General features: G+C 41.6%; 2 protein-coding genes across 2 annotated transcripts; both read left to right on the forward strand.

Annotated features, from left to right (window-relative positions):
- The first annotated feature begins 7,802 nt into the window (after positions 1-7,802).
- acot20 (acyl-CoA thioesterase 20) lies at positions 7,803-13,095 on the forward strand. Its single transcript, XM_081378639.1, has 3 exons — positions 7,803-8,340; positions 8,667-8,869; positions 9,005-13,095. The coding sequence occupies exons 1-3, from the start codon at positions 7,830-7,832 to the stop codon at positions 9,608-9,610; spliced, it is 1,320 nt and encodes a 439-aa protein (XP_081234765.1). The 5' UTR covers positions 7,803-7,829; the 3' UTR covers positions 9,611-13,095.
- Positions 13,096-14,907: 1,812 nt separating this feature from the next.
- gpr176 (G protein-coupled receptor 176) lies at positions 14,908-23,832 on the forward strand. The gene is made up of 3 exons (XM_081379472.1): positions 14,908-15,901; positions 20,775-21,027; positions 22,371-23,832. Exons 1-3 carry the CDS (start codon positions 15,667-15,669, stop codon positions 23,521-23,523), a joined length of 1,641 nt encoding a protein of 546 aa, XP_081235598.1. The 5' UTR covers positions 14,908-15,666; the 3' UTR covers positions 23,524-23,832.
- Positions 23,833-24,451: the final 619 nt, after the last annotated feature.

Consider the following 24,451-nt stretch of genomic DNA (forward strand, 5'->3'; position numbering starts at 1 on the left):
TTTGAATGGGGTTTTGGTTAAATGGCTGAAATAAGGTCTGTGATAAACACAAGCTCAATACACTTTCAAGTTTTATTCTATGACATAAAAAACATCAATATTACCAGACTCATGATTTTTTTAAGCTGTTACGTGTCTTGAAAAAGGTGGTTGCTAACAAGTGGCAACATTGTTATTTAATTTTTTTGTCTAAATGATAAACATTATATTTGAACCATTTATTAAATGCTCGAAGAAAAGAAACAAATGACTAAATGGGAGACGAGGAGATTAAACGTCATCACGCCGAACAGGTCAGCTCAGTCCACTTTTACAGCATCATTACGGTTATAATTGTGGACTTACAAACAACACTCGGTTACTAACGTAACCTCGGTTCTCTCTAGAGAGGGAACGAGTGTTGCGTAAGTTTAGCTTACGCTACGGGAAAACTCCTTTTCTCAAGAATATTGAAGCAAAAAATTATCCTTAATTTTTAATAATTTAAAACGCATTTGCTGCGACGCAATAGCGTCTACTATCCATCTGGACAGGGGCTGTTTCGAGATGGCTAGCCCTTTAACGCGGCCACCGAAGGAAACAAAAAGCTGCTCTGTCTGCCTGAAGGCAGCAGAACGTTCCACATAAATCCTCAAAGCCCTTACTGGGCAGAGAAAATTAACCCCAACCTCACTGTCGGACGCGGAGTCGCAAGCACCTTCGGGACGTATCCATGTCTTGGTTTGAGGATGACCTTAGAGTCATTAGGCCCAAATAGCACTCATTGAGAGCGTGTTTAGGTCGCCCACCCGTTTTACTGAGGCTAATGCCAGCAGAAAAACGGTTTTGAAGGAAAGGTAATTCAGCCCTTCCGCATGTAATGGTTCAAATGGGCCGCCTTTCATGGCCTCTAAGACCGTAGAAAACTGTCCCAAACTGTAACCGAAGGGGGCCGAGGAGGATTCAGCCTCCTAGCTCCCCTAAGGAAACGGATTATGAGGTCATTCTTTCTCAGCGACTGGCCATTTACAGGCTTTGTAAATGCTGCTATAGCCGCCACATACACCTTGAGCGTGGATGGGGTTCTCCCGCTGTCCAACAGCTCTTGCAAGAAAGCAAGCACCTCCGTTACCTCACACTCTAGCGCAGGGATAGACAACTCCGGTCCTGGAGGGCCACTGTCCTGCAGAGTTTAGCTCCAACCCTAATTAAACACACCTGAACAAGGCAATCAGTGTTTTCAGGATTACTAAATAGATAAAGGCAGGTGAGTTTTTATCAGGGCTGAAGCTAAACTCTGCAGGACAGTGGCCCTCCAGGACCGGAGTTGTCTATCCCTGCTCTAGCGGGTCCAATTCATGAGCTGAACACCATTCAGCGAACACTGACCATTTAGACGCGTAGAGCCATCTAGTAGACGGAGCTCTAGCCTGTGTGATTGTGTTCATAACTCCCTCCGGGAGGTGAAATGGCAATAATTGATCGCCCACGCATGTAGGGCCCACAGTTCGGGGTAAGGGTGCCAAACTGCGCCCCCGGCCTGGGACAGTAGGTCCTTCCTCAACGGAATCGGCCATGGAGCTGTGCTCTCCAGCTCCATCAACTCTGGGAACCACACTTGATTCTCCCAGAGCGGGGCTATCAGTATTATCGAGCATTTGCACTCCCTGATTCGCTTGATTACCTGTGGTGACAAGGCGACCGGGGGAAATGCATAGAGAGGACGTCTGGGCCAGTCTAGGGCCAGCGCGTCCCTTTCTTTTGAAAAGAATATTGGGCAGGTCTACCTCTGGTCTGCCAAAGATGTCCCAGATGTCTCGCACCACCAGGGGATGCAAGGACCATTCCCCTGGGGGAAGCTTGGCCCCGGACAGCATGTCTGGGCCCACATTCAGAATGCCCGGCACATGCGCAGCTCTCAGCGAACAAAGATTGTGCTGAGCCCATATAAGGAGGCGTTTTGCACTCGCAAGAAGGCTCCGGGACCTGAGGCCGCCCTGGCGATTTATATAAGACACCACTGACATGTTGTCTGTTCTGACTAGAACATGGTGGTTTTTCAGCACAGGGAGGAAAAACTGAAGGGCGTTCTCGACCGCTTTCATCTTAGACAGTTTATGTATAGACACTTCTCTGCGTCTGACCACAGGCCCATTGCCCATTGTCTCCCTTCGTAAAGGGCGCCCCAACCCGTGTTGGAGGCATCTGTCGAGACTACTTTGATTTTCGAGGCTATGCCCAGGTTCACACCGGACTGGTACCAGTCAACCCTCGTCCATGGTTTCAGCGCTGCTGCGCATGTCTGATTCACCGTGAGACGAAGCGAACCTGATGCCCATGCTCGTGCTGGAACACGCTGCTTCAGCCATAGCTGAAAAGGGCGCATATATAGCAAACCCAGCCGCAGCACCGTCGAGGCTGAGGCCACCAGGCCATCATCCTCTGAAACACTCTGAGGGGAAGATACCTCCCTACTATGAATGTGGCTGCTAGGCACTGGATTACTGCCGCGCGTTCTCGCGTTAGGTGCGCCAGCATAGACCTGGAGTCCAACTCTATCCCTAGAAAGTATGTTTACTGACTGGGAGATAGATTGCTTTTGGCCCAGTTGACTCTGAAACCCAGCTGTCCCAGATGGTCCAGCAATAGCACTCTGTGTAACGCAAGTTCCTCTTTCGACTGCGCTAAAATCAGCCAGTCGTCCAGATAGTTCAGGATTCTCACGCCCCTTCGTCTTAGGGGTGCGAGCGCTGTGTCCATGCATTTCATAAATGTACGAGGTGCTAAAGACAGACCGAACGGGAGGACGGTGTACTGATAAGCCTGGCCCTCGAAGGCGAATCTCAAGAATGGCCTGTGACGGGCTGCTATTTGAATCTGAAAGTAGGCGTCTTTCAGATCCACTGATATAAACCAGTCCCCCGATCGAATTCGAGCGAGGATTTGTCTGGTTGTGAGCATTTTGAACGAGTGTATCATAAGAGCTTTGTTCAAACGCCTGAGATCTAGTATGGGGCGGAGCCCGCCGTCCTTCTTCTGTACTAATAAGTAACGGCTGTAAAACCCCGACTCGCTCTCTGCCAAAGGGACGGTCTCTACCGCCCCTTTCCTTAGCAAATTCGCTATCTCGGTGCGAAGTAGGTGTGCTACTTCCTGATTCACCTAAGTTTCGACCGGGGCTGTGAAGCCCGGCGGTCTGCGAGCGAATTGTAGCGAATAGCCCCGTTTCACTATCTCTAGCACCCATTTTGAGACCCCTGGAATCGATTCCCACACTTTTGCGTGAATGGCCAGGGGTAGAATGAAATCTGGGCTCCGGTCGCTGATACTCAGGGACCCGGCCATGATGACATACTTCGTTCACCAAGTTTGTATTCAATGGGGCAGTCGGCATTTTGTGCGGCGGCATTGTAACTAACATCCCGGTCGTAGAAACGGGAAGGTGTTGCGTTACAAGCGAAGCTGTGTGAGCTCGCGGAGAGTGTGTGCGTTGTGTGGCAGACACGTGATTTACACCTGAAACACCGCCAGCGTGAGCTGGGTTCATACACTGGGGCATTATGTGTGTGCGTAACACAGATACAGTCGTGTTCATAGGTAGGGGTGAGCACTGTACAGTGGGCACATTTCCTACAATTAAAACATGAACGGCATGAGCCGGTTTGACTGATATGGACCCCGGAGTGGTGTGAGACACTGCGTGGGTAAAGCCTATGTGTAGGGGTGAACACTGGGTAGTGGGCACTTTTTCTTCACTTAGCAGTCGAGAGGCATGAGCCAGCTTTATTGTTTTCGACCCTGGATGAGTGTGACTCACAGAGAGGGTAGTGTTTGTGTGTAGGGGTGGGCACTGGGTAGTGGGCACATTTCCTACATTCAGAACACCTTCGGCCTGAGCCGGAATATGACCAGACATAATGCTCTTTTTGAGATTTATGTGGGTCGCCGTGAGAACGGCGTTTGTGTGCAGGCGAGCGAGTTGAGGAACTGGCTCGCCTTTGTTGAGGGAACTGAGAGAGCGGGTCGTGCCGATTTCGATGCTGGTCTGGCCGCAGCGGGACTTAGCCATCGGCGCCTTCCTAGGGGGGCTAGGAAGACGTCTAAGGAGGCTCAAAGTTCGGCGCGGGCTTGGGCCTGGGACCCCAGGCGGGAGGCGGTCTGCGACGGCTAGTGGAGCGCGAGCGCTGACGCTCATACCGAGCCTGGCGACGCTGTGAGGCAGGCGGCTGGTTTCATGGCCTGAGACGCCTTCTGCACCTCAGAATAGCGCTCCGCGAAGCCCTTCACTGAGGGACCGAAGAGACGAGTCGGTGACACGGGAGCGTCCAGAAAGGTGGCGCGGTCAGAATCTGACATATCAGACAGCGTAAGCCACAGGTGACGTTCAGTGACAGTGAGGGCGGCCATGTTGCGTCCAATGGCCTGGGCGGCGGTTTTAGTAGCTCTGAGAGCCAAATCCGTTGCGCTCCTCAAGTCCATTACACACTCCGTAGTCGGGCCAGCCTCATCCAGGGAGCGGAGAAGGTTGGCCTGATGTATCTGGAGGACCACCATGGTGTGTAACAAGGATGCAGCTTGACCAGTGGTAGCATACGCGTGGCCGATCAACGCTGAAGTGGTCCGGCAGGCTTTGGTGGGTAGAGTTGACTTGGAACGCCATCCCGCAGAGGGCGGACACAAGTGCGTAGCAACCGCTTCCTCGACCGGAGGAACGGAGAGATATCCTCTGTCCTTGGCGCCGTCAACCGCGGAGAGCGTCGAAGAAACAGAGGATCTCAGCCTGGCCGAAAACGGAGCTCCCCACGACTTGGAGAGCTCGTCATGCAGTTCAGGGAGGAAGGGAGCAGGCCTCAGAACAGGCGAAGAGCGGCGTCCTTGAAGAAAGCAGCCATCCAGCCTGTTGGGCGCGGGCTCCTGGGGCGCGGTCCACTCGAGGCCGAGGTCCTCCACAGCTTTCGTAAGGAGGCGGAGAAGCTCAGCATCAATCGAAGCCCTTACGCTGGACTCCTGTGTCGACGGGGCGGGGTCCGGGACGGATCCCGACCATTCCTCGCTCCCGGACGCGAGGAGGGAACAGCTGTCATCCTCCATGACACCCCCGTCCATCTCATCAGGCACTGCCGCAGCGGGACGCTGACCGTCGATGAAGAAGACGGGGGACTCTGAGAAAGAGGCTTCCGGTGGAAGGTTCCGGTGGTCTCTGTGAGTGGCGCTTTTTACGGCGCGGCCCAACAGGAAGCGTCGTAGAAGTGGACTTGGTAGAGAAGGCTGCCTGTCGAGCCCGCAGGGTCGAGAGAGGCAGTGCTTCGCACTCGCGGCAGCCGCCGTCAGCGAGCGCGTGGTCCGCATGGTCCAGGAAATGCACAGCACGTGGCGATCCCCATCGCTGAGCGTGGCTCGGCACGAGCCGCAGGACATGGAAGGCATTTATAAATGCTGGCTCTTTTAGAGTAAAGACGTGTGTGTTGCAGCGGTGAACTAGAGTTCTCAACGGGTCGGGTCGGCCCGACAAACCCGACGGGACCCGCGGGTTCGGGTCGAAAATATAATCAAATGACTCAGGTCGGGTCGGGTCTCGGGCTTAATCTTTTCCGCTCAGTAAAAAAAAACAAAAAAAACATTTATTATTAATCGCTGCTGGTCACCGTAAAGAAAGTCTGGCTGCTGCGTGTAACGTGCATCATGGAGAGGGGCGGGGACAGACTTGACGCCGCTGCGTGCACGCCTTTAGCCTGGAGAAGAAGATGGAGTTGGTGAGAAGTAAACTTGCCGCAGGTGAATTCACCGTCGCTACTACAGCCTATTTATATATTTAAAGTGTATTGTTTCAGTTGTTTGTATTGTTTGTATTGTTAAAAGGCGTGAACATTAAAGGTTGATTTGAATTCCCGTCTGCTGGTCATGATAATACGTGTATGAGAGAAAAAAAAACCGCCGCGGGTCGGGTTCGGGCAGATAATTCATGTTTATGTGTCGGGTTACATTGGGTCCGGGCTTTAAAAGCCACTGGCCGGGTCGGGTCGGGTTGTAATTTTCAGGCCCGTTGAGAACTCTACGGTGAACACACACGGAAGCAGTAAAAGGATATAGGCGCCGGATAGCGCAGCAGGTACGGCGAGTGAAGGCGGCGATAATCCAGCTGGCGTCCTCTGTCTCAAGCTCGTCCCGCTGAGTGCTGTTTGACGGCACAGCTTCTTCTTCTCTGTAGATCCAGCGAAGTGAATCACTCGCTGAAAGGAGACAAAATCATAGTGCAACCTGGGCGATGGGTATTTATAGGCTTAGGCCACACCCATTTTGGCGGGTCATGATGTAGCGCAGGGAAGGCTTCCCATTGGCGCTAGGGAGTCATGCCAGACGCACTGATAGGTTGCAGCAGTTTCCACAGAGCAGCCAATGGGCGCGCGAGCTGCCTCACCGCAGCAGATGCATTTTAAATTATTAAAAATTAAGGATCATTTTTTACTTCAATATTCTCGAGAAAAGGAGTTTTTCCGTAGCGTAAGCTAAACTTACGCAACACGAGAGTACTCTAATCTAAGAGATCTAATCTAGAGAAAACTAATCTAACTCAAACGTTCTGGGAAAATGTTTGTAGATAAAAACTGAAAGAGTTGTCTGAACCTTAGTGATGGTGACGTTGAATTCGTGGGACCATGGTGTAGTTCGTTTAGCCTACCTTTAGTTTTTTCCAACTGGCGACTGCATTTACGCTTCAAAATGTATAAAAGTTGTGTTCATCTGTGATAATTATCTTGATAGACAAAACGTTTAAGTATCATAAACTTTTGTTGATCTCTTTTTTTTAGAGATAATCCAAAAGCCTATGGTAAAATCAGACTGTAAAAAATAGGGTAAAATTCTATTGGTTTGGTTTTTCTCGAGAGAACCAGTGTGATGTTAACTGCCAGTTGGACTACAAATCGATGTCATACCTGGACCCCTCTATTGCTGTTCCGTTGCACCTAAAAGCTGGTTTGCCAACCGCCAATAAACAAGGACTCAAGGAGAAGAAGAAGAAGAAGAGGGCAGCAACAACATATTACTGCAGTAATAATCACACAGAATTAAATAGCTTGTTAGAATATAAACAGCAAGACAAGGTATAATATTTGAAGTGATGTAGACTAGAGTCTATAATTAGAATAAGAAAATCTGGACTTATAGTAAACCTATTGTGGGTACCATCACAGGAAAGGAAATGCAGACCATCTGGCTAAACAGGCTTTAAAACATTTACAAATTGACATTAAAGTGTCAAAGAGTAAATCAGTAAAAGGGTTAATAGCAAATTCAATAAGAAAGAAATGGCAGAAGGAGTGGGACAGTTGAACAAAAGGTAGACACTTTCATCACATTCAAGAAGAAGGTTTAGAAAGAAGAAAATTTGGCAACAGGAAAGATGACGTTTTAATCTCAAGATTGCGTATTGGACATTGTTCGTTAAATCAGTGTCTGCATAGAATGGGGAAGCATGAAACTGGAAACTGACAAATGTGGTCAAGCAGAATCAGTAGAACACGTACTTATAAAGTGTGATGCATACTCCATCTAATTCAAGCTTTAAGATCTTTGGCAATAAATAATTTGTCACTTCAGGTTCTGTTAGGAAATGGCCCAAAACAATCAAGAATATTTCATGAATTATTTATTTTCTTAAAAGAAACTAGACTGATCAAGAGAATTTAAGAGACCGTTGTATCAACGCCCCAGTCCCATCCCATTTTCATTCGTCTTATTGTTTACCAACTTCCCAACGCTCCACACTCCTCTCCATTAGGTGGCGGGAATGCAACATTAAAGTTGGTTTGACCACCGCCATTAAACACCAGAAGAATCACACAGACGACATGTTTTCAGTGCTAAAGTACGCTTTTACCCCTTTCGCTATAACTTCAATGGCAAAAATGCGCTACAGTTCTGGGGTCAGCATTAGGCTTTTGCCCAGTTCTAAGTGCTCTTTTGAAGACCCAGTGCACGTGACCGTGAGTGGCTTAAATCCACAACAACGCGTGGATCTGCGCTCTAAAATCACCGATGAAAAGGGACTTGTTTTCAAGGCTTCTGCCACCTACCAAGCAGACAGCAGTGGTCAAGTTGACCTGAACCGCGACCCTTCTCTTGGTGGCAGCTTTACCGGAGTTGAACCAATGGGCTTATTCTGGGCACTAAAAGCAGACGTCGCAAGCTGCAAGTTTACTATAACAGACGTGACGCGCCCTCAACTCGTTGACCTTGAATGTGTCAGTGACGATAAAGTCATCGCCAAAGTAACAAACGAGAGACACTGCATGGCCGATGGTGTCCGGAGAATTCCTGTTACTGAAGGCAGGATCAGAGGAACTCTTTTTATGCCACCTGGTCAGTTATTTTAGCTGTAACGTTAGTATCTACTGTCTTAAAGACTAGTTTGTAAGGTACTCCATATAGCAGTGGTTCTCAATTATAAAAAATATTTATAATTTAAATATTTAAATTATAATGCTTAAGATGAACTCGTACTCAGTCGACTGAGATGCGAAAGTTGTTGGCCATATTCTGTTTTGTACTGTAGCAGCGCCTTGTGGTGGAAACGGAGAAATGCAGTGTAACACAAAGGTCTTCTATCACAAATTCACGCTGGCCATTATTATTTTAATCAAGCCTGTCAAATCAGAGTTTTTAATGCTGATTTAAACATTTTTTAGGTAAAGGACCATTTCCTGGTATTGTGGATACCAATGTGTTTAGAGGAGGTCCGTTTGAGTTGAGGGCAGCTCTGCTGGCAAAAAAAGGATTTGCTGTTTTAGGCTTAGCTTTCCAAGCTTACCAAGATTTACCCAAAAGAGCTGACAAATTTCACCTTGAGTATTTTGAAGAAGGTATAGATTTCTTGCGACAACAGCCAGAGGTTAGTATGTGTAACCATTCATGCGCATTCATTTTTGTTATTATCTCTAAATAAAATTAAGCTAATTACAAAGGCAGGTTTATAAGAATCACAAATTCAATTCTAACACCTCTTTTTTTATTTTTTTATTCAAAGGTCAAAGATCAAAAAATTGGCCTAGTGTCCATATCAAAGAGTGGAGATCTCGCTTTGTCAATGGCTACATTCCTGCCTGGTATATCGGCCACTGTCTGTATCAATGGATGCAATGCCAATACTTTGGTCCCGATCTGCTACAAAGACATCTGTATTCCACCCCTCATGTTTGACGTAAAGAGATCAAAAATGACACCGTCAGGCCTTGTGGATATTGGGGATTGCATGAACGACCCGATGTCCAAAGAAGGCCTTCCTAGCGTTATTCCCATTGAGCGTGCCTCTGGTAACTTCATGTTTATAATATCGGAAGCTGACAGGAATTGGCAAAGTGCCTATTATGCAAAACTTGCATGCGACAGACTCAAAGCACATGGGAAAAATAACTACGAGCTGGTGAGGTATGAAAAAGCGGGCCACTTTATTGAGGTGCCTTATATGCCCTTTTGTCTCGCTAATTTTCATGCTGCAGCCAACCATGTGGTTTTCTTTGGCGGGGAACCCAAGGCTCATTCAGAAGCACAGTTGGACGCATGGCCGAGGATTGTGAATTTTTTCAAAAAACACCTAGCGGCTGCTGATCACAACAAAAGATCTATGCTGTAAGAAAGAGGGCATTTACAGTACATAATAGTAGTCATGACATCCAGTTATAATGTCGACTTGCATTTCTAATCTAGATATCAAGTATTAAAAAATTATCGTTCTAGTGATGATAATGGTTGATTTGCTTCTAAATCTATTGATGTTTATATCATTCATACTAAGTATGATGCCCGAGAAAGATTTCCTAATATTATCAATGTTGAATGAAAACAGTTATGCTGCTAAAAATATTTTTGTAACAATGTAAAATTTGTTACTGTCACTATTTAAACCATCCTTAATGAACAAAAATATTATTTTCTTGTTTTCAAAAAACAATCTTCTGAACGGTAATGAACTTTCACTGCCATGACACATTTTTAAATTATAACAACACTTATTTCAACTCATTTTAAATCATATTGTAACTAATACTCACTTTACTTTGCATTCTCTGTTAGTGTCTCCTTACTTGGCTCATTTTATTGTATAGCCCCTGTAGCCTTCATTTCAAAAAGACCTTGATTACATCTTCAGCCTTAGTGGAGGATAAAAAGCAGGTTGTTTTCCTCTTCAGTATTTTCTTTCCTAGTGAATGTTTGTGTCTAGATAAACATTCCATCAGGGTACAGACACTGATGAGATCTGCAACCATGGGCATTGGTTACAAGTGAGTTATTGTATGCACCTTATACATACTAGAGCTTCCAATGAAGTACAGTTAAATATCTTGAGATGATGTCTGTTTTTTATATGTTCTATTATTAATTAATCTTAGTAATTATTTTATAACTTTTGATTAATTTCTAATTTCTGATTCTAGGAGGTGACCTGATATTTGTGTCTGATTTACATTTTGATTTGGATCCTAAAGTGTTGGTCGATGGAACGAGCTGCATCCACAAATGATTATTAGGAAGCCAATAATACAAAATAATCTTTCTGTGCCACAACAATATTAAACATTATTTAGCAATACTATATTTAAAGGGATAGTTCAATCTTAAATTAAAATACTTTCATTTACTCTTCACCCTCAAGATGATTTTGAAGAAAGTTTCGACCGTTTTTTATCCTCACAATAAAAGTCAAAGGGGTTTACACTCTCTTTTGTGTGTGTTCAGTCAGGCAGGATTAGAACAACATGATGGTGAGTTAATTATGACAGAATTTTTTTTTCTTTTTAGGTGAACTATCCCTTTCAAGTTTATTGCAGTATAATAGATGATTCTACGTATGTCAATACATCAATGCCAATCTCACTGTATGAATGGTTACTTTCAGATTTATCAACGTTTTTTTTGAATGGATGAGATCTCTGCAAATCTCCAGTGGTACTTAATGCAAATCTTTTAGAGAGCACTATGACAAGGAAACACTCTAGCAGGCCTTGTTATTTGACCCACACTACTTAAGTGGAAGCTCTGAAGAGTTCTTACATGTTGATTCACTGGAAAGGGTTCATTTTATATTTATAGAGGAGCTGTTACTATAACATGCAGTGCGTGGCATTCTCATGAATTGATTGTTACTTTAACTTTGTTGTTTTTCAGAAACATCATTTGGTTTCTAAAAAGTATGTTGAAAACATTTGAAGAATGTTTTCCAGCCTATTCCTACACCAATAATTACTGATGTGGATGGCAATATAAGCTCTTCAACAAAGAACATCTTTATTATGGTAATGAATAGATGAGGGTCGGCTGCTAGCTGTGTTTTCTGGCCTGCATTTTGTGAAAGCTACAGAGGTCTTTTGCTCTATTTATGAACTTTTTTTTATATAATGTTTTACTTGTCTTAAAATAGTCATTGGACAATGTTGGGATATATTAGCATGAGTAAATACCCTTTGTCTAAGGATCAGATGCTGCTATCTAGTGTTGAGAATAATATAGCAGATTGCAGTATCCATAAATCACAATCACTTAAAGGAAATAAAATATAAAGTCTTAAAGCTACACTGTCAAGTTGATTCTTAGCAAAAAAAAAAACACTTTGTTCTTTCAAAATGATATGTGCTCATTAATGTGTAATTACTTCTACCAACTAATCAAGTATTCTCGTAAGCGTAGAATCTGCCATTTAGAATACATACGAGCGAGTCGCTCGAATGGCGGCAGCCATGTTGTGCCTCCATTTTGAAAATACATTAGCCATAGTCAAAGAGGGACATACCTGGAAATTTAAGCTTTGCCTTTGGCGTTTTTACACTCAGTGGCACCGTGACGAATGCGAGGATTACTCGCGACTGCCGGCAGATTTGAAATAATACGGCCACCGTAGGAGTTAAAACGCCCTCGGAATGGGAGGGGCTAGAAAGTAATATTCAGTTGGTAGTTATAAACAATTTCACCGCTAGATGGGAGAAAATCCTACACAGTGTAGCTTTAATCAGATTTGATTTAGATTTACATAGATTCAGGAGGAGAAAATGGGTCTTAAAATTAAGCTATAGGGTGAAGAAAAGGCTTACTGAACCAGCCTACAAAAATATTTTTTTACAATCTATCACAGATGATATCCTATATAGAAAACTTTTATTTTATTTTGAATTATTTAAATAGTTTATTGCCTGCTAAATCACAATGAGATGGGTGTGCATCACGGTTGTATTGGATGTAGAATTCACAAATAGACATATTTAAGATTAGGTATTTGAAACCTACATCCAAAACCACTGCTAGAAAAAAGAAAAGAAAAAAAAAGACATGACTTTACTTGAAAACGTATAGTTACTTGGGTATATAGCCTAATTCTTGTGACAACATCCTTGTGTGACAACTAGCCACAGTCTTATTTCATGCAGGCTTTAGAGATTCCTCATGGGTTGTCTAAAATGTCCCCTGACCATAAGGAACGCTGACCTTCCTATTATAGAAACAAACAAACCAAAGCAACACGTAGACAAATTCAATGCAGTGTGAGTAGCCTATAGGCTGCTGATTTCAAGGTTTGCACACTCAGTAGACTAGACACTGCAAAGAATAATTTGTGGATTAGTAGCCTATTGGCGTTTTGCTCACTGGATTAATTATTTATTATTCACATAAGGAAAACTCTTCAGTTCCAAGGATTCTGTTAATATCCTAACAGACATTACTTTGTTCGCGTGCAGGTTATGTCAGCATCAGTATCTCGCCAAATACAAGCTCAATACCTCTCGTTTAAATCCTCACGCGCCTCTAGAAGACGCCGTTATTGACGGATACGGTAACGTTGTAGCCTATTCGCTCCGTGCACAAAATGGCGACCGTTGACGTTTCGAACTTGAGTGTGTGGGCCAGTACTTCCGGTGATCTGACAGCCAGAGCGGGAGACAGCAAGAGCGAGAGACAACAGCGACCGAGGTCCATTACCACAGCGATGTTTTTCACATTGAGTGTTTTTAGGATTCATGAGAGGTGACTTGCCTTTCAGAGGGTGACAGCCTCAGCACTTGATTGTTGTGTGCCGTTATGTACCATGTCGTCACGTTACTTATAACAGAGAAGTCAGCTTTCATGCATTCCCCGTTGACGCTGCAGAACGGGCATGAGTGGATACAGAAGATCCGGAGGGATGACTTCAACCCGACCAAATTTTTAAATGCATATCATTTTCAGTGCGTTTCTATGCTTTCTATTACTGCATTTATTTTGTGCAAGTGAGATGAGTAAAGACCATCTGTTTAATAAATCATTATCTGTCTGGTGTTTATATGCAGCACATACAGTATTTTACTATGAGTAAAATATACACAAACTTACCCATATTAAATTGTTTGTCGTACCATACAGTTAAAAATGTTAAATATGTGATAATAATATTGATCGAGCAATAGATGTAAGTAAAAACAGTAGTCAGATTAATGAATGAAATACAACTGTTCACGAACAGAAGATTGTATTTGACTCATGCTGCATACGCAATAACAATTATGCCTACTGTAAATGGGTCAATGACGTGACGGGTCTTTTTTTTTTGTCCAAAGGCCTTAATAATAATAAAAAACAAATATATAACATCCAAAGTATGTAAGGTAGTACAACTTGATCTCTTTTACTGAATCCAAAAGGTTTTAATTATATTATACTACATATAAAGGTATTTTAAAGATTTTGAAGTGTCAAAAAGTCATTCGGTAAAACCGATATAGTAAATATTTAAATGGAATAATATTGCTTTTAATAACTAAAGGAACTACAATAATACAAATACAAGGCTCTTTTTTTTTTTTACATTTCCCCTTTTCTCCTTTCCCTGTGCAATGTTTTACTTGAATATGTTGGAGTGTTTAGAGTAGTCCAATAAATGATTACATTTATGAGATCAGTGATAATTTGTTTTAATTTCTTCTGTGGTACACACTATATACTATCTCAACATCAATGTCAAATCCGTTTTTAACTTTCAAATCAGTGGTTAAACCAATGACTTTTTGGTGAGATTTTTTCCATCTTGTAAAAAATGACAAAAAACAGTGTTAATTGATTGTACAAACCACAAAATCTTAAACTAAAAAAAACTAAGTAAACTAAAAAATGGTTTCAAATATAGTTAAATCTCCATTCTATTTTTTTTTTACACTTTTAAAAACCTTATTCGTCAATGACCCAATAGAGTTATAACTACGATTAGAGTTGTTTGCATAAAATGCACCGTGAACATTCACATGTTTGCCCTGTGATAGGCTGCCTACAATTTATCTCCATAAATACTATTTTCTCAATTCTGCGCATATATTTTTACTTACATCAATCGCTCGATCAATATTATTATCACATATTTTGCATTTTTAACTGTAGGTACCACAAAAAAAATGTATGGGTAAGTTTGTGTATATTTTACACACGTAGAAAAATACTGTATGTGCTGCATATAAACACCAGACAGATAATGATTTATTAAACAGATGGTCTTTACTCATCTCACTTGCACAAAATAAATGCAGTAATAGAAAGCATAGAAACGCACAGGTGAAATACACTGAAAATTCTGCATTTAAAAATTTGGTCGGGTTGAAGTCACCCCTCCGGATCTTCTGTATCCACTCATGCCCGTTCCGCAGCGTCAACGGGGAATGCATGAAAGCTGACTTCTCTGTTATAACGTGACGACATGGTACATAACGGCACACAACAATCAAGTGCTGAGGCTGTCACCCTCTGAAAGGCAAGTCACCTCTCTTGAATCCTAAAAACACTCAATGTGAAAAATATCGCTGTGGTAATGGACCTCGGTCGCTGTTGTCTCCCGCTCTGGCTGTCAGATCACCGGAAGTTTTCACCGGAAGTACTGGCCCACACACTCAAGTTCGAAACGTCAACGGTCGCCATTTTGTGCACAGAGCGAATTGTAAGCGCCCACCTTTTATTTGAAGAAATAAAGCCCTATTGTCGCTCTCAATTAAGCCTGTTCGCTAAAAACCCAGTAGCCTAGTCAGATCACAGACAGTCACGAATTTAACGTGATATGCGTTTACCAAAAGCTTTTCTTTTTTTGACACTTGGATTTGGCTGATCATTCATAACGATCTCATACGGGTATGTTACTTCTCTATCGTATTGTCTAAGGCTTATTATCATACACTGTTTAGACATCCTTATTTGCATACGTTTACATATTTTAGTAACCCAGTGCTCGCGAAATATTGCATTTAACCCGCAATGTTCGTCTATTGGCTAGTGAAATGAATTAAGCTGAGTGATGTGGCGTGAAACAAGCGCGTGAATGCCGCCGTCACTACATCACTGTGATCTTATTGTGATCTGTGCTGTGAAAACGAAATCATGCCTTTTTATATGTGAAATATGCCTTTCAAAATCGCGATTCTCAAAAGGTAGTTTAGCAATAAGACAGCAGTTAGACAACGTAATGCAAATTTAACCAAATATGCAATCCTATCCGGGATATATTATGCTCGGGAAAGATCTCCGTTCAGCGTTTTTTCAGAATATTTCACGTTTTCGATAATTTGGAGAAACTGTAGAAAACTCGCGTGTTAATCATGATGGACACGACATCATAACGCTCAAGCTCTATTCACCAATAACGTGCGCGCGGAGAGCCGAAGAATTATAGTGGCGCCTCGGATATGAATGATGATGGAGGCGGAAAACGCGGAGAGCTGGTTTCCTCTGTCAGAAAACGGAAACCTAAGTTTAAACGCCTCGAACCTGGGTTTCCTAAACGCGTCGTCTCCGGTGGGTTTGTGGGGTGATGCTCAGGATAAAGAGGTGACCCGGCTGGAGAAGATCCTGTACGTGCAAGAAAGAGCCTACAAAGATTTCACCACCACCATTCAAGTTTTCATCCTCATCGGCTCCCTTTTGGGTAAGTAGCCTATAAACACGAGAATGAATATGTTTTGCTGTTCGTCAGCACATGTGTGGGAAATGCACTGGTCTCTAAATATATTTGAATAAAACAAACAATCACATCCAACTTAATTGATGTGATAAACTGCACAATCCAATATGAGCATATTAATGGCCTTTTGCACTGTACATGTGAATGAATATCCACTCTCAGGGTTACAGTTGGTGCACAAATTATATTCGGAATGTGAAAATTTAACAAACATTATGATATGCTGACATATTTCCCGTGATAAATCGCATTTGAGCAGATGTTACAGTATATGTTCTGATGATCAGATCAGGTGAGATTTTTTTGTTATTGTAAACAAAAGCTGTTCGTATTGAGCATTCACGGACACATACAGGTGTTGTAATTAGTCATGCTACAGCAAGTTTTGCCCTTCACAATCACACCGTGAACCCTGATGTTGAAAGTAATAAAAATAATAATAATAATAATTAAGTTGTCCATTTAAACATTAATTAACAATGTCACATTTTGAAATCTGTTCCTTGAATAAATATTTATTTACTTTAGTGTTAACTCAAAATATTACAGTGCACAATTCATACTGTGAGAAATATCCATCCCACAAGCCTTTGTTCAAATAATTTATGCTTAGTCAAAGCTGGGGTACTTATGGGAGGAATTAAATATTTGTTATTAAGAATTTAGAGTTTTTTTCTCTTTATAGTATTACTGGTGTTGTTCAAAATACTATTTTGTGTGATTACAGTTTTCTCTTTCGTAACATGTTGACTTCTCTGCAATGAAAGTGCAGTTTTACATTCACTTCTTTTGAGAACAAGTTTATTAAATTAATAAACTCAACTCGTTGATCATTTCCATTCTCTAATCTGCACATATTTCTATAATATGCAGTAATATTGGTATCTTTCCTAAATAAAACTACAATTTAATCACAAATCTGAGTTGTTCGTCACAAGTTGCTGCTTCAAATAGTTAACTCAAACAATTAAACTTGATGGCCTAAGATGCCTACATTATTCTATAGATTTTTATAGTACATCACTACTCAACTGGAGAACTTTTGCCGAGATTCAAATGGTTTTGATGACAATTTATATGCTGGCGCGGATGCCATGTGCAAACCGCTTGTTTTCACTAAAAGCAAAACTTTTTAAACTTAGAAAATGTAAGATAATAGCGCTAATCAAATGATTCGCCATGCTTGAGATGTGTCCAAGAAAATGTGTTAAGAAGATGACTGTAAATTCTTACACATTGCAGCAACATGATTATAGCCATTGATCATGTGACAAATCAGGACAAATCCAAAAAAACATGCTTATTCATGCTTCAATCAATACAAACAGAGATGTGTAATGTTTTCACAATCAGTTTGATGTCACATGGTAGATTTCTGGAGGATTTTTACTACATGGCAGCCATTCACTCTGACAATGATGCCAAGGACAGAAAAAGGCTGAATTTTGTTTACACAGATTACATGCATGTGGGACACGATTGATAATCTTATCTTCTTAAATGCAGTGTATTCACACCATCCTGTGCCAATGGAAATGATGCAAGATTTGCAGAAAGAAAAATCTTTCAGAGCCCTTCTCAGAATAAATGAGATTTTAGCATTGATTATATAATTCCCCTTTGTTCTGCTTGTTTATTTTTTCTGAAAGAAGGCAATTTCATGAGGCTCAACCAAATAAGACATCACATGACCAATTAGCCTGCAGAATGCTTAGTTTAAATGTTTGTAATCTGAAGATCAGTCTCTGCACTGGATTAGGGCTCAAGTTTCAGAAAAGCTGGGAATTTGGTGTTTTCTAACATTCATTGTGATTACTAGTTATAGAAAGTCATTGTGGCAATGGGTTAGTCATTATTGCACCTTTATCCTTGGCATTCATTTAGCAAACAGCTTGGCTCACGTATAGGCTACCCTCCAAATAAAAAATAATACAGTTGTTTGATATAGCATGATATTCCAATAACATCTTTATCTTTTTGCTGTTTATACATTCAAGTTCAATATTACATTCATGAGTAAAATGCATAAATAAAGTAAATGATAACATAATATTCCTTTTTGGGTGAACTATCATTTTAAACGCATGGCAATATTTGATATCATAAGTTCTGACAATTTGTGATTAAGATTTATTAAACATAGTAATTACAGCTAAGTTAGTTGTTTGAAGATGTCAGAAAGGAGCAGCCAACATCCATTTTCACTCTTCAGAATTCTCAAACGTATAGAAAGAGTTGAGAAACCACTAAAGAAGCTCCTGTGAAGTCTAAATACCACTGTTAACCACAAACTTTCTGGAGACCTCTGGGAACAAATGGACAATTGTCCGGCACTGTCAGTGTGCACTCTAAATGTCATCAGGGTAATAACACAGTGGCAGCTGCTGATGGATTCCTCTGTGCTGTGCCCGTTACACCTGCATGGTAATGGGAAAAGATGAAAGTCACAATCTTTGCGAAAAAGATGCACCTTCCGAAAGTGTGTCAAGCGTAATAATGGAGCTGGCTAGAGCACCTGTCACCTAAGTGCTCCGTTCGCATCAATATCCAAGAAGAGAATCACCTCAGGCTCCATTTCAATTTAAGGCGTGTGAATTCTTGATGTCCGTGCATCATTTCTTAAAAGAAAAAAAACCCCTTGGGTTTCCACTTGAGATGACGTTTCATTTTATTTAGCCGCAAGCAGTGTTGGGGTTAACACATGCAAGTAACTTGAGTTGCGTAATCAGATACTTTTTTCAACTAGTTAAGTAACGCATTACTTTTAAATTTACAACAAAATTTCTGTCATTTTTTTTTTTTTCAAATATAGCCTGGCTAACGTCAGACCTCGTCTCATTGAGACGTGGTCTGGGAACCACATGTTCATTTTCTCGTATTAGAGGCGTGGTTTACGAATGCCCAGAGCCGTTTATTGGGCGCTACGAATGTCTATCAAATGCGCCTGTACGTAGCTCATAGCCAATCGTTTCAATTATACCAGATGACGTATGTAGAGCGACAGAAATTCGACGAGGAAGAAGACGAAATAAACTTGCGTTCTAAACTACTTAGAACACTATCTAAGGCTGCATCGAAAGGTAACTTCGCGTCTGCTGCCATGTTGGATCCATAGATATAAACAAACTGCTTCGGTGTGTCGCTAGACGTCGTCATCGTCTTGCTGCTCCCTCCCTGTTCTGTGATTGGTTCCCTTTTTGAGGGGAAAATCTGGTCCATGGTGTCCAGGCTGCCTAGCAGCGTGAATAAAATCGTGCTGGGCACAAGGCAGCATGGGGAAACCCAGGCTAAACTCAGGTTACTTTGTTTTTCCATTTATTGACTGACAGCTCTCCTTGAGAGAAAGCATGAGTAAGTCCGGAGGCATTGTGTGAACATGATGGTGGTTATTGCAGTTTTAGAATAAATGTGAGCAGACATTTACTCATCTCACTTGCAACAAAAAAAGAAAAAGAAACAGATTCAGTATTACTCAAAATGAATAAAACCGTGAAATGCAATCTCTGAATATTACACAAACCTGCAATAATTAAATATATGAAATTACACAAATATACTTTATGGAGTTAATCTCACTTTATTAACCAATGTCTTTGTTGCTGACCTTCGATGATCCAATTCAACCATACTATTAAGCAAAAATGACATTTTTTGTCAAAAATGACAAAAAAAGCATCACTAGCGTCTAGTTTTTTAAGTTTCTCCTGCATGGTTTTTATTTTTATTTTTACTGCACTTACTGTACAAGCGTGAATTTGCATTTCTTTCAGCCAGAGGCTTATTCATTTCACTTTTGGAGGGAAAAATTGCCTTTTCATTTGCCAAAAATACGTAATGCAATTAGTTACTTTTTTAGGGAGTAATGCAATATTGTAAAGCATTACTTCTAAAAGTAACTTTCCCCAACACTGGCCCAACATTTGACATGCTCTCACTAATTGGTTTAATTGCATATCTGTCTATGGTATGAAGAAAGTATGGAAATGCTTATCTCTGACAGCTGTGTTGTCATGTGCTTAAATGAGTATTCTGAGTTTATAGCCTACAAGTTGGAGCATTTGACTTTCAACCTGACCTCAGTTTCTTCAAAAAAGGCACTGTGGAAGTGAATAGACCCATTTTTTGGTGGATTTAAAAGCATAACTTATAATTATATAAAAGCTTCTTGTTAAAACGTGTATTTTTTGAGCTGTAAAGCTGTTTAATTATAATTTTAACAAGAATTTTACAGGTTTTTGGTGTTCTGTTTCAATGCAAATAAAACAATGTAATTTTACACAAAAAAAGGACACTTTCACACAAAAATCATGTTGACACATTGTTTGCATCTTTTTTTGTGGCTATACTGTTGCAACAATTATTGTAACATTTACAGATTGGCCCCATTCACTTCCATTTTTTTGGAGTCAAGTGAAAATTTATTTTCCCTATGGTAATCAACAAATGCACTCTCAGTTGAGCTCAACGTCCATTGAACCTGGAATATTTTTTAAAAAGGTGAAATACCCAACCGGTGTCTCATCTCAAGTGAACATCTCAATATTGCAATCACTTGTTAAGATACATGCTATGGTTTAACTTCTTCAACAAATCTTCTGTGCTGTGAAGCTTGTTTGTCCTTAATCACAGCATAAGAATAACATACTGTTTATTGCCAGAATCAGGCTTTTCACTGTTTTTCCCCTTTAAATAAGCTTGCAACCTTCAGGTACCTCATTGCCATGGGAACTGCTGTAGACAATGAGATGAAGGCTGCACATTCAACTGTGTGTCCTTAGATACTGACCTAGGCTTGTGAATCTTCAACCTTTTCTCCTTTTCATCTCTTTCTCCCCAGGCAATATTGCAGTGCTTTGGTGCACTTGTTACACCAATGTCTTCAAGTCTGTCACAAATCTCTTCATCAAGAACCTGGCGTTTTCTGGCATTTGTGCTGGGTTGGTGTGTGTGCCCTTTGACATAGCCCTGAATGCCAGCCCCCTCTGCTGCCTCTGGGTTCACACACTCCTGCTTTGCAAAACCATCAAGTTCCTACACAGACTTTTCTGCTCCGCCACTGTGCTAAGCTTCGCTGTCATTGCCCTGGACAGGTGAGTGGATACACATTTATTCATCTTTTGCTTTTAACTGAAGTGTAATTGTCTCAGCTTTGAGGTCACTATAATTCAGCCTCAACCAAACAATCATTAAAACCATTGGTTAAGATAATAATAGGGTAAAAGATCTTGTGAAAAAATCTGGAAACCCTTACAGTTGTACTCAACCCATGGGCACCAGCTGTTTCACAGACTAGTGCTTCCATAGCAACATACTCTCTGCCAGACCCTTTATCAATTCATTGAATAATTTATTTTGCTTAGCACAGAAGCCTTTCTTGATACAAGCATTTTTTCACTTCAGAAAAAAATTCATAGACACACCATGCCGACACAAATCGCATAATAAAACATACTGATATCCATATTTGACAGATTTGTTTTGATTTTATTTTCTGAGATTCCAGTTATGAATCAATGTTTTTGCACACACATAAGGCATTTTAACTGTGATATTATAATAAACAATTTAGTCATTTAAACAGTATCAAGGTTATGTAATTGGGGCAACTACGGCTGGGAGCCGACAAGCGATTCTAATTCAAAACCAGAACCAAAAAATAAATTTAGCACAACTACTCTAGTCCACTTCCCAAACGGTTGACTCTTATGAGTCAGTTCTTTTTAGTGATCAAATCAAATAAAAACTCATCAGTTAACTCAAACCAACCGATTTCCGAACTAATCATTCTTTTACAGAATGAATCAAACGTATAGGTCACTACGGTCACTACATTTCCCATCATCCTCCTTGGCCCTCACCTGCATGCTCTTCCTCTGTTCATTGTCAGCTGTATCTTGTTAGTTTCCATGGTTACTGTCATTGAGTTAATTTGCCCCAGCTGTGTCTTGTTTCCCTGATCTGTTTTAAGCGCCTCTGTTTCTCCTTGTTCCTTGTCTTGTATCATTTACTTTTACTTCATGTGTGGTTATGTTTCCTTGTCTTATTTCCTTATTAAAGTCTCCTATTGAATCCCCTTTGTCGTGTGCTTAATCTCAACCACCTCAGCCGCAACATTACCATTGTATTATAATGCTTGTGAGACCTGATATTGCTACAGATTGGTTAATATGTGTAGTTCATTTAATCAGATGTGGTTTACATGCTCAACAAAATGCGATCATTTTAACACCATGGATATGTATATGAGACAACTAGGGCTGGGAACCAACGAGCGATTCTAATTTAGAACCAGTTCCATCAGTTCCATAAAAATTAAAAAACACAAACTATGCGAACAGGTGTTCTCCACACAGATTGTCCTACGTTGACTAACAGAAAGATCGACAATGGACCTTTTTTGTCTGGAAATTGTAATCCTCTCTTTTGCTTCCAGGTACTACTCAGTGTTGTATCCGCTGGAGAGAAAGATATCAGATGCCAAATCCAGAGACCTGGTCATCTACATCTGGGTGCATGCCGTGGTGGCCAGTGTCCCTGTTTTCGCCATAAGCAATGTGACGGATGTCTACGCCACCTCATCTTGTTCTGACGGCCAGTCGTTTGGACATCTGGTTTACATGGTCACATACAGCATCACCACGCTTATTTTACCACTAGCAGTGGTGTTTCTAGCCATGGCGCTAATCCGCCGTGCATTAAGCAGCAGCCAGAAGAAGAAAGTGATCATTGCAGCGCTGCGCACCCCTCAGAACAGCATTTCCATTCCGTACGTGTCTCAGCGTGAGTCTGAACTTCATGCCACTCTGTTGTCCATCGTCCTAGTCTTTGCACTCTGCAGCACTCCGTACGCCGCTCTGGTGATATACCGTGCAGTGCTGGGGGCTGCAAAAGCCTCGGCTTGGTTACAACTGACTGCTGTGTGGCTGCCAAAGGTGTCTCTCCTCACCAACCCACTGTTTCTCCTCACAGTAAACCGCTCTGTGCGACGTTGCCTTCTCGATATGCTAGCACGGTTGCACCGACGCTATAGCCGAAGGAACATGGTCAGCATTGGAGGTCTGGCTGAGGTTGGGCCACTAGGGGGCGAGACTGTGGTTCGCTCTGGTAGTCAGCTCCTAGAGATGTTCAATATCGGCCAACAGCAGATCTTCAAACCAAATGAGGAAGAAGAAGATGAGAATGAAATTTCTTCTGTGGCTTCCGCCAATTTCCAACCCAAAGATGAGGGACAGGGTGGAAATGGAATGTTGGCAGGAGAGCTGCGTCAGCTACAGTCAGGGGACGGGGTTAAAGAAGAGGGCTTGGTGTTACCAAAACATTCCCCTATTCAGTCATGTGCCTACTCCTCTTCGCAGGTTGCCCCCGCGACTCCCACGGACCCCGAGGATGCAACGCAGTTTGGTTTCGGGCCGTTTGAGCTGCCTCCTCAATGGCTGCCTGAAACCAGGAACAGTAAGAAAAGACTCCTTCCTCCGTTGGGTAACACACCAGAGGAGCTGATCCAGACCAAGCAACCTAGAGTTCGACCCGAGAGACGCATCAGTAGAAACAATAAAGTTAGTACCTTCCCTAATGTGGACCCCTAAAACACAGTGCCATGGACTAAATCATTAAAAGCCAATAAAAAAGACTGTCTGTTTTATATCGAAAGTTATTTTCTACGTGAGTGCAGAACAAGGAGAGTTTACGTTTACAGTAGGAAGTAGGTAGAGTTTTCATGCTCTCTTGCTGTCTCTTTGGGCGATTTAATAGACATCCGTTCATCTCCACGAACTGACAGAACCGGAAATTGATCTTTCACAGGAAATGCAAGAAACACCATATGGTAGGCATGGATTGTTTGATATTTGTTTTGTTGGAATGGTGAATAAAATTAATCCCAATCATTTTTATGTAGATATGTCCATGCTGTGTTGAATGTGACTAATGTGTCCTGCTCAACTTGTTGAAGCATCACCCCACTGCCCACATTTTATTTAGCGACATAATCTATTTCAAATAGCCAGAAACGAGTTTACTCACAATTAAATCATATAAATGAACTTTTATGTGCACTACCATTACAATGCTATTAAAATGCTGCCATGACCACATGCTGGTAATGGAAAACCAATGTGGGTTTAATGCACAAACACCCAATAACGCTGTTGGCATTTATTTCAGAAAGATGATTTATTATTGACATTATTGGCGAAGAAACTTTTAATCCCATGCACTGAAGTGTTCAGATTCTACATATTACCTTTAAGAACAAATCACAGCCAAAGATTTGTAAATGTAGATGGGAAACAGAATACATTTTAATATGCAACAATGAATTATTTAATCAGTTCGTCTGCAGAGGAATATGTCTTTCCTGTTATAGAACAGGAGAGTATATATGGTGTGAAACACAATGAGAAGACATCCTCTGCTTAGAGGTCTGTTGACAGTAAAGTGTTGTTTGGAACAATATAGTTTAATCACACTGCATAAGCATTGTGACTCACAGGCTTTCATTTAATTATACCTTTT

The sequence above is a fragment of the Scardinius erythrophthalmus genome (assembly GCF_964197995.2).
Source record: "Scardinius erythrophthalmus genome assembly, chromosome: 11".
NCBI classification, from domain to species: Eukaryota; Metazoa; Chordata; class Actinopteri; order Cypriniformes; family Leuciscidae; genus Scardinius; species Scardinius erythrophthalmus.

What these genes read in the sequence shown, in the direction of transcription:
- acot20 (XM_081378639.1), top strand. Translation starts at nt 7,830, where the DNA reads ATGTTTTCAGTGCTAAAGTACGCTTTTACCCCTTTCGCTATAACTTCA. An exon ending in AACTCTTTTTATGCCACCTG is followed by an intron (nt 8,341 to 8,666) that starts GTCAGTTATTTT and finishes AACATTTTTTAG; the next exon opens with GTAAAGGACCATTTCCTGGT. An exon ending in TCTTGCGACAACAGCCAGAG is followed by an intron (nt 8,870 to 9,004) that starts GTTAGTATGTGT and finishes TTTTATTCAAAG; the next exon opens with GTCAAAGATCAAAAAATTGG.
- gpr176 (XM_081379472.1), top strand. Translation starts at nt 15,667, where the DNA reads ATGATGATGGAGGCGGAAAACGCGGAGAGCTGGTTTCCTCTGTCAGAA. An exon ending in CCTCATCGGCTCCCTTTTGG is followed by an intron (nt 15,902 to 20,774) that starts GTAAGTAGCCTA and finishes CTTTCTCCCCAG; the next exon opens with GCAATATTGCAGTGCTTTGG. An exon ending in GCTGTCATTGCCCTGGACAG is followed by an intron (nt 21,028 to 22,370) that starts GTGAGTGGATAC and finishes TTTTGCTTCCAG; the next exon opens with GTACTACTCAGTGTTGTATC.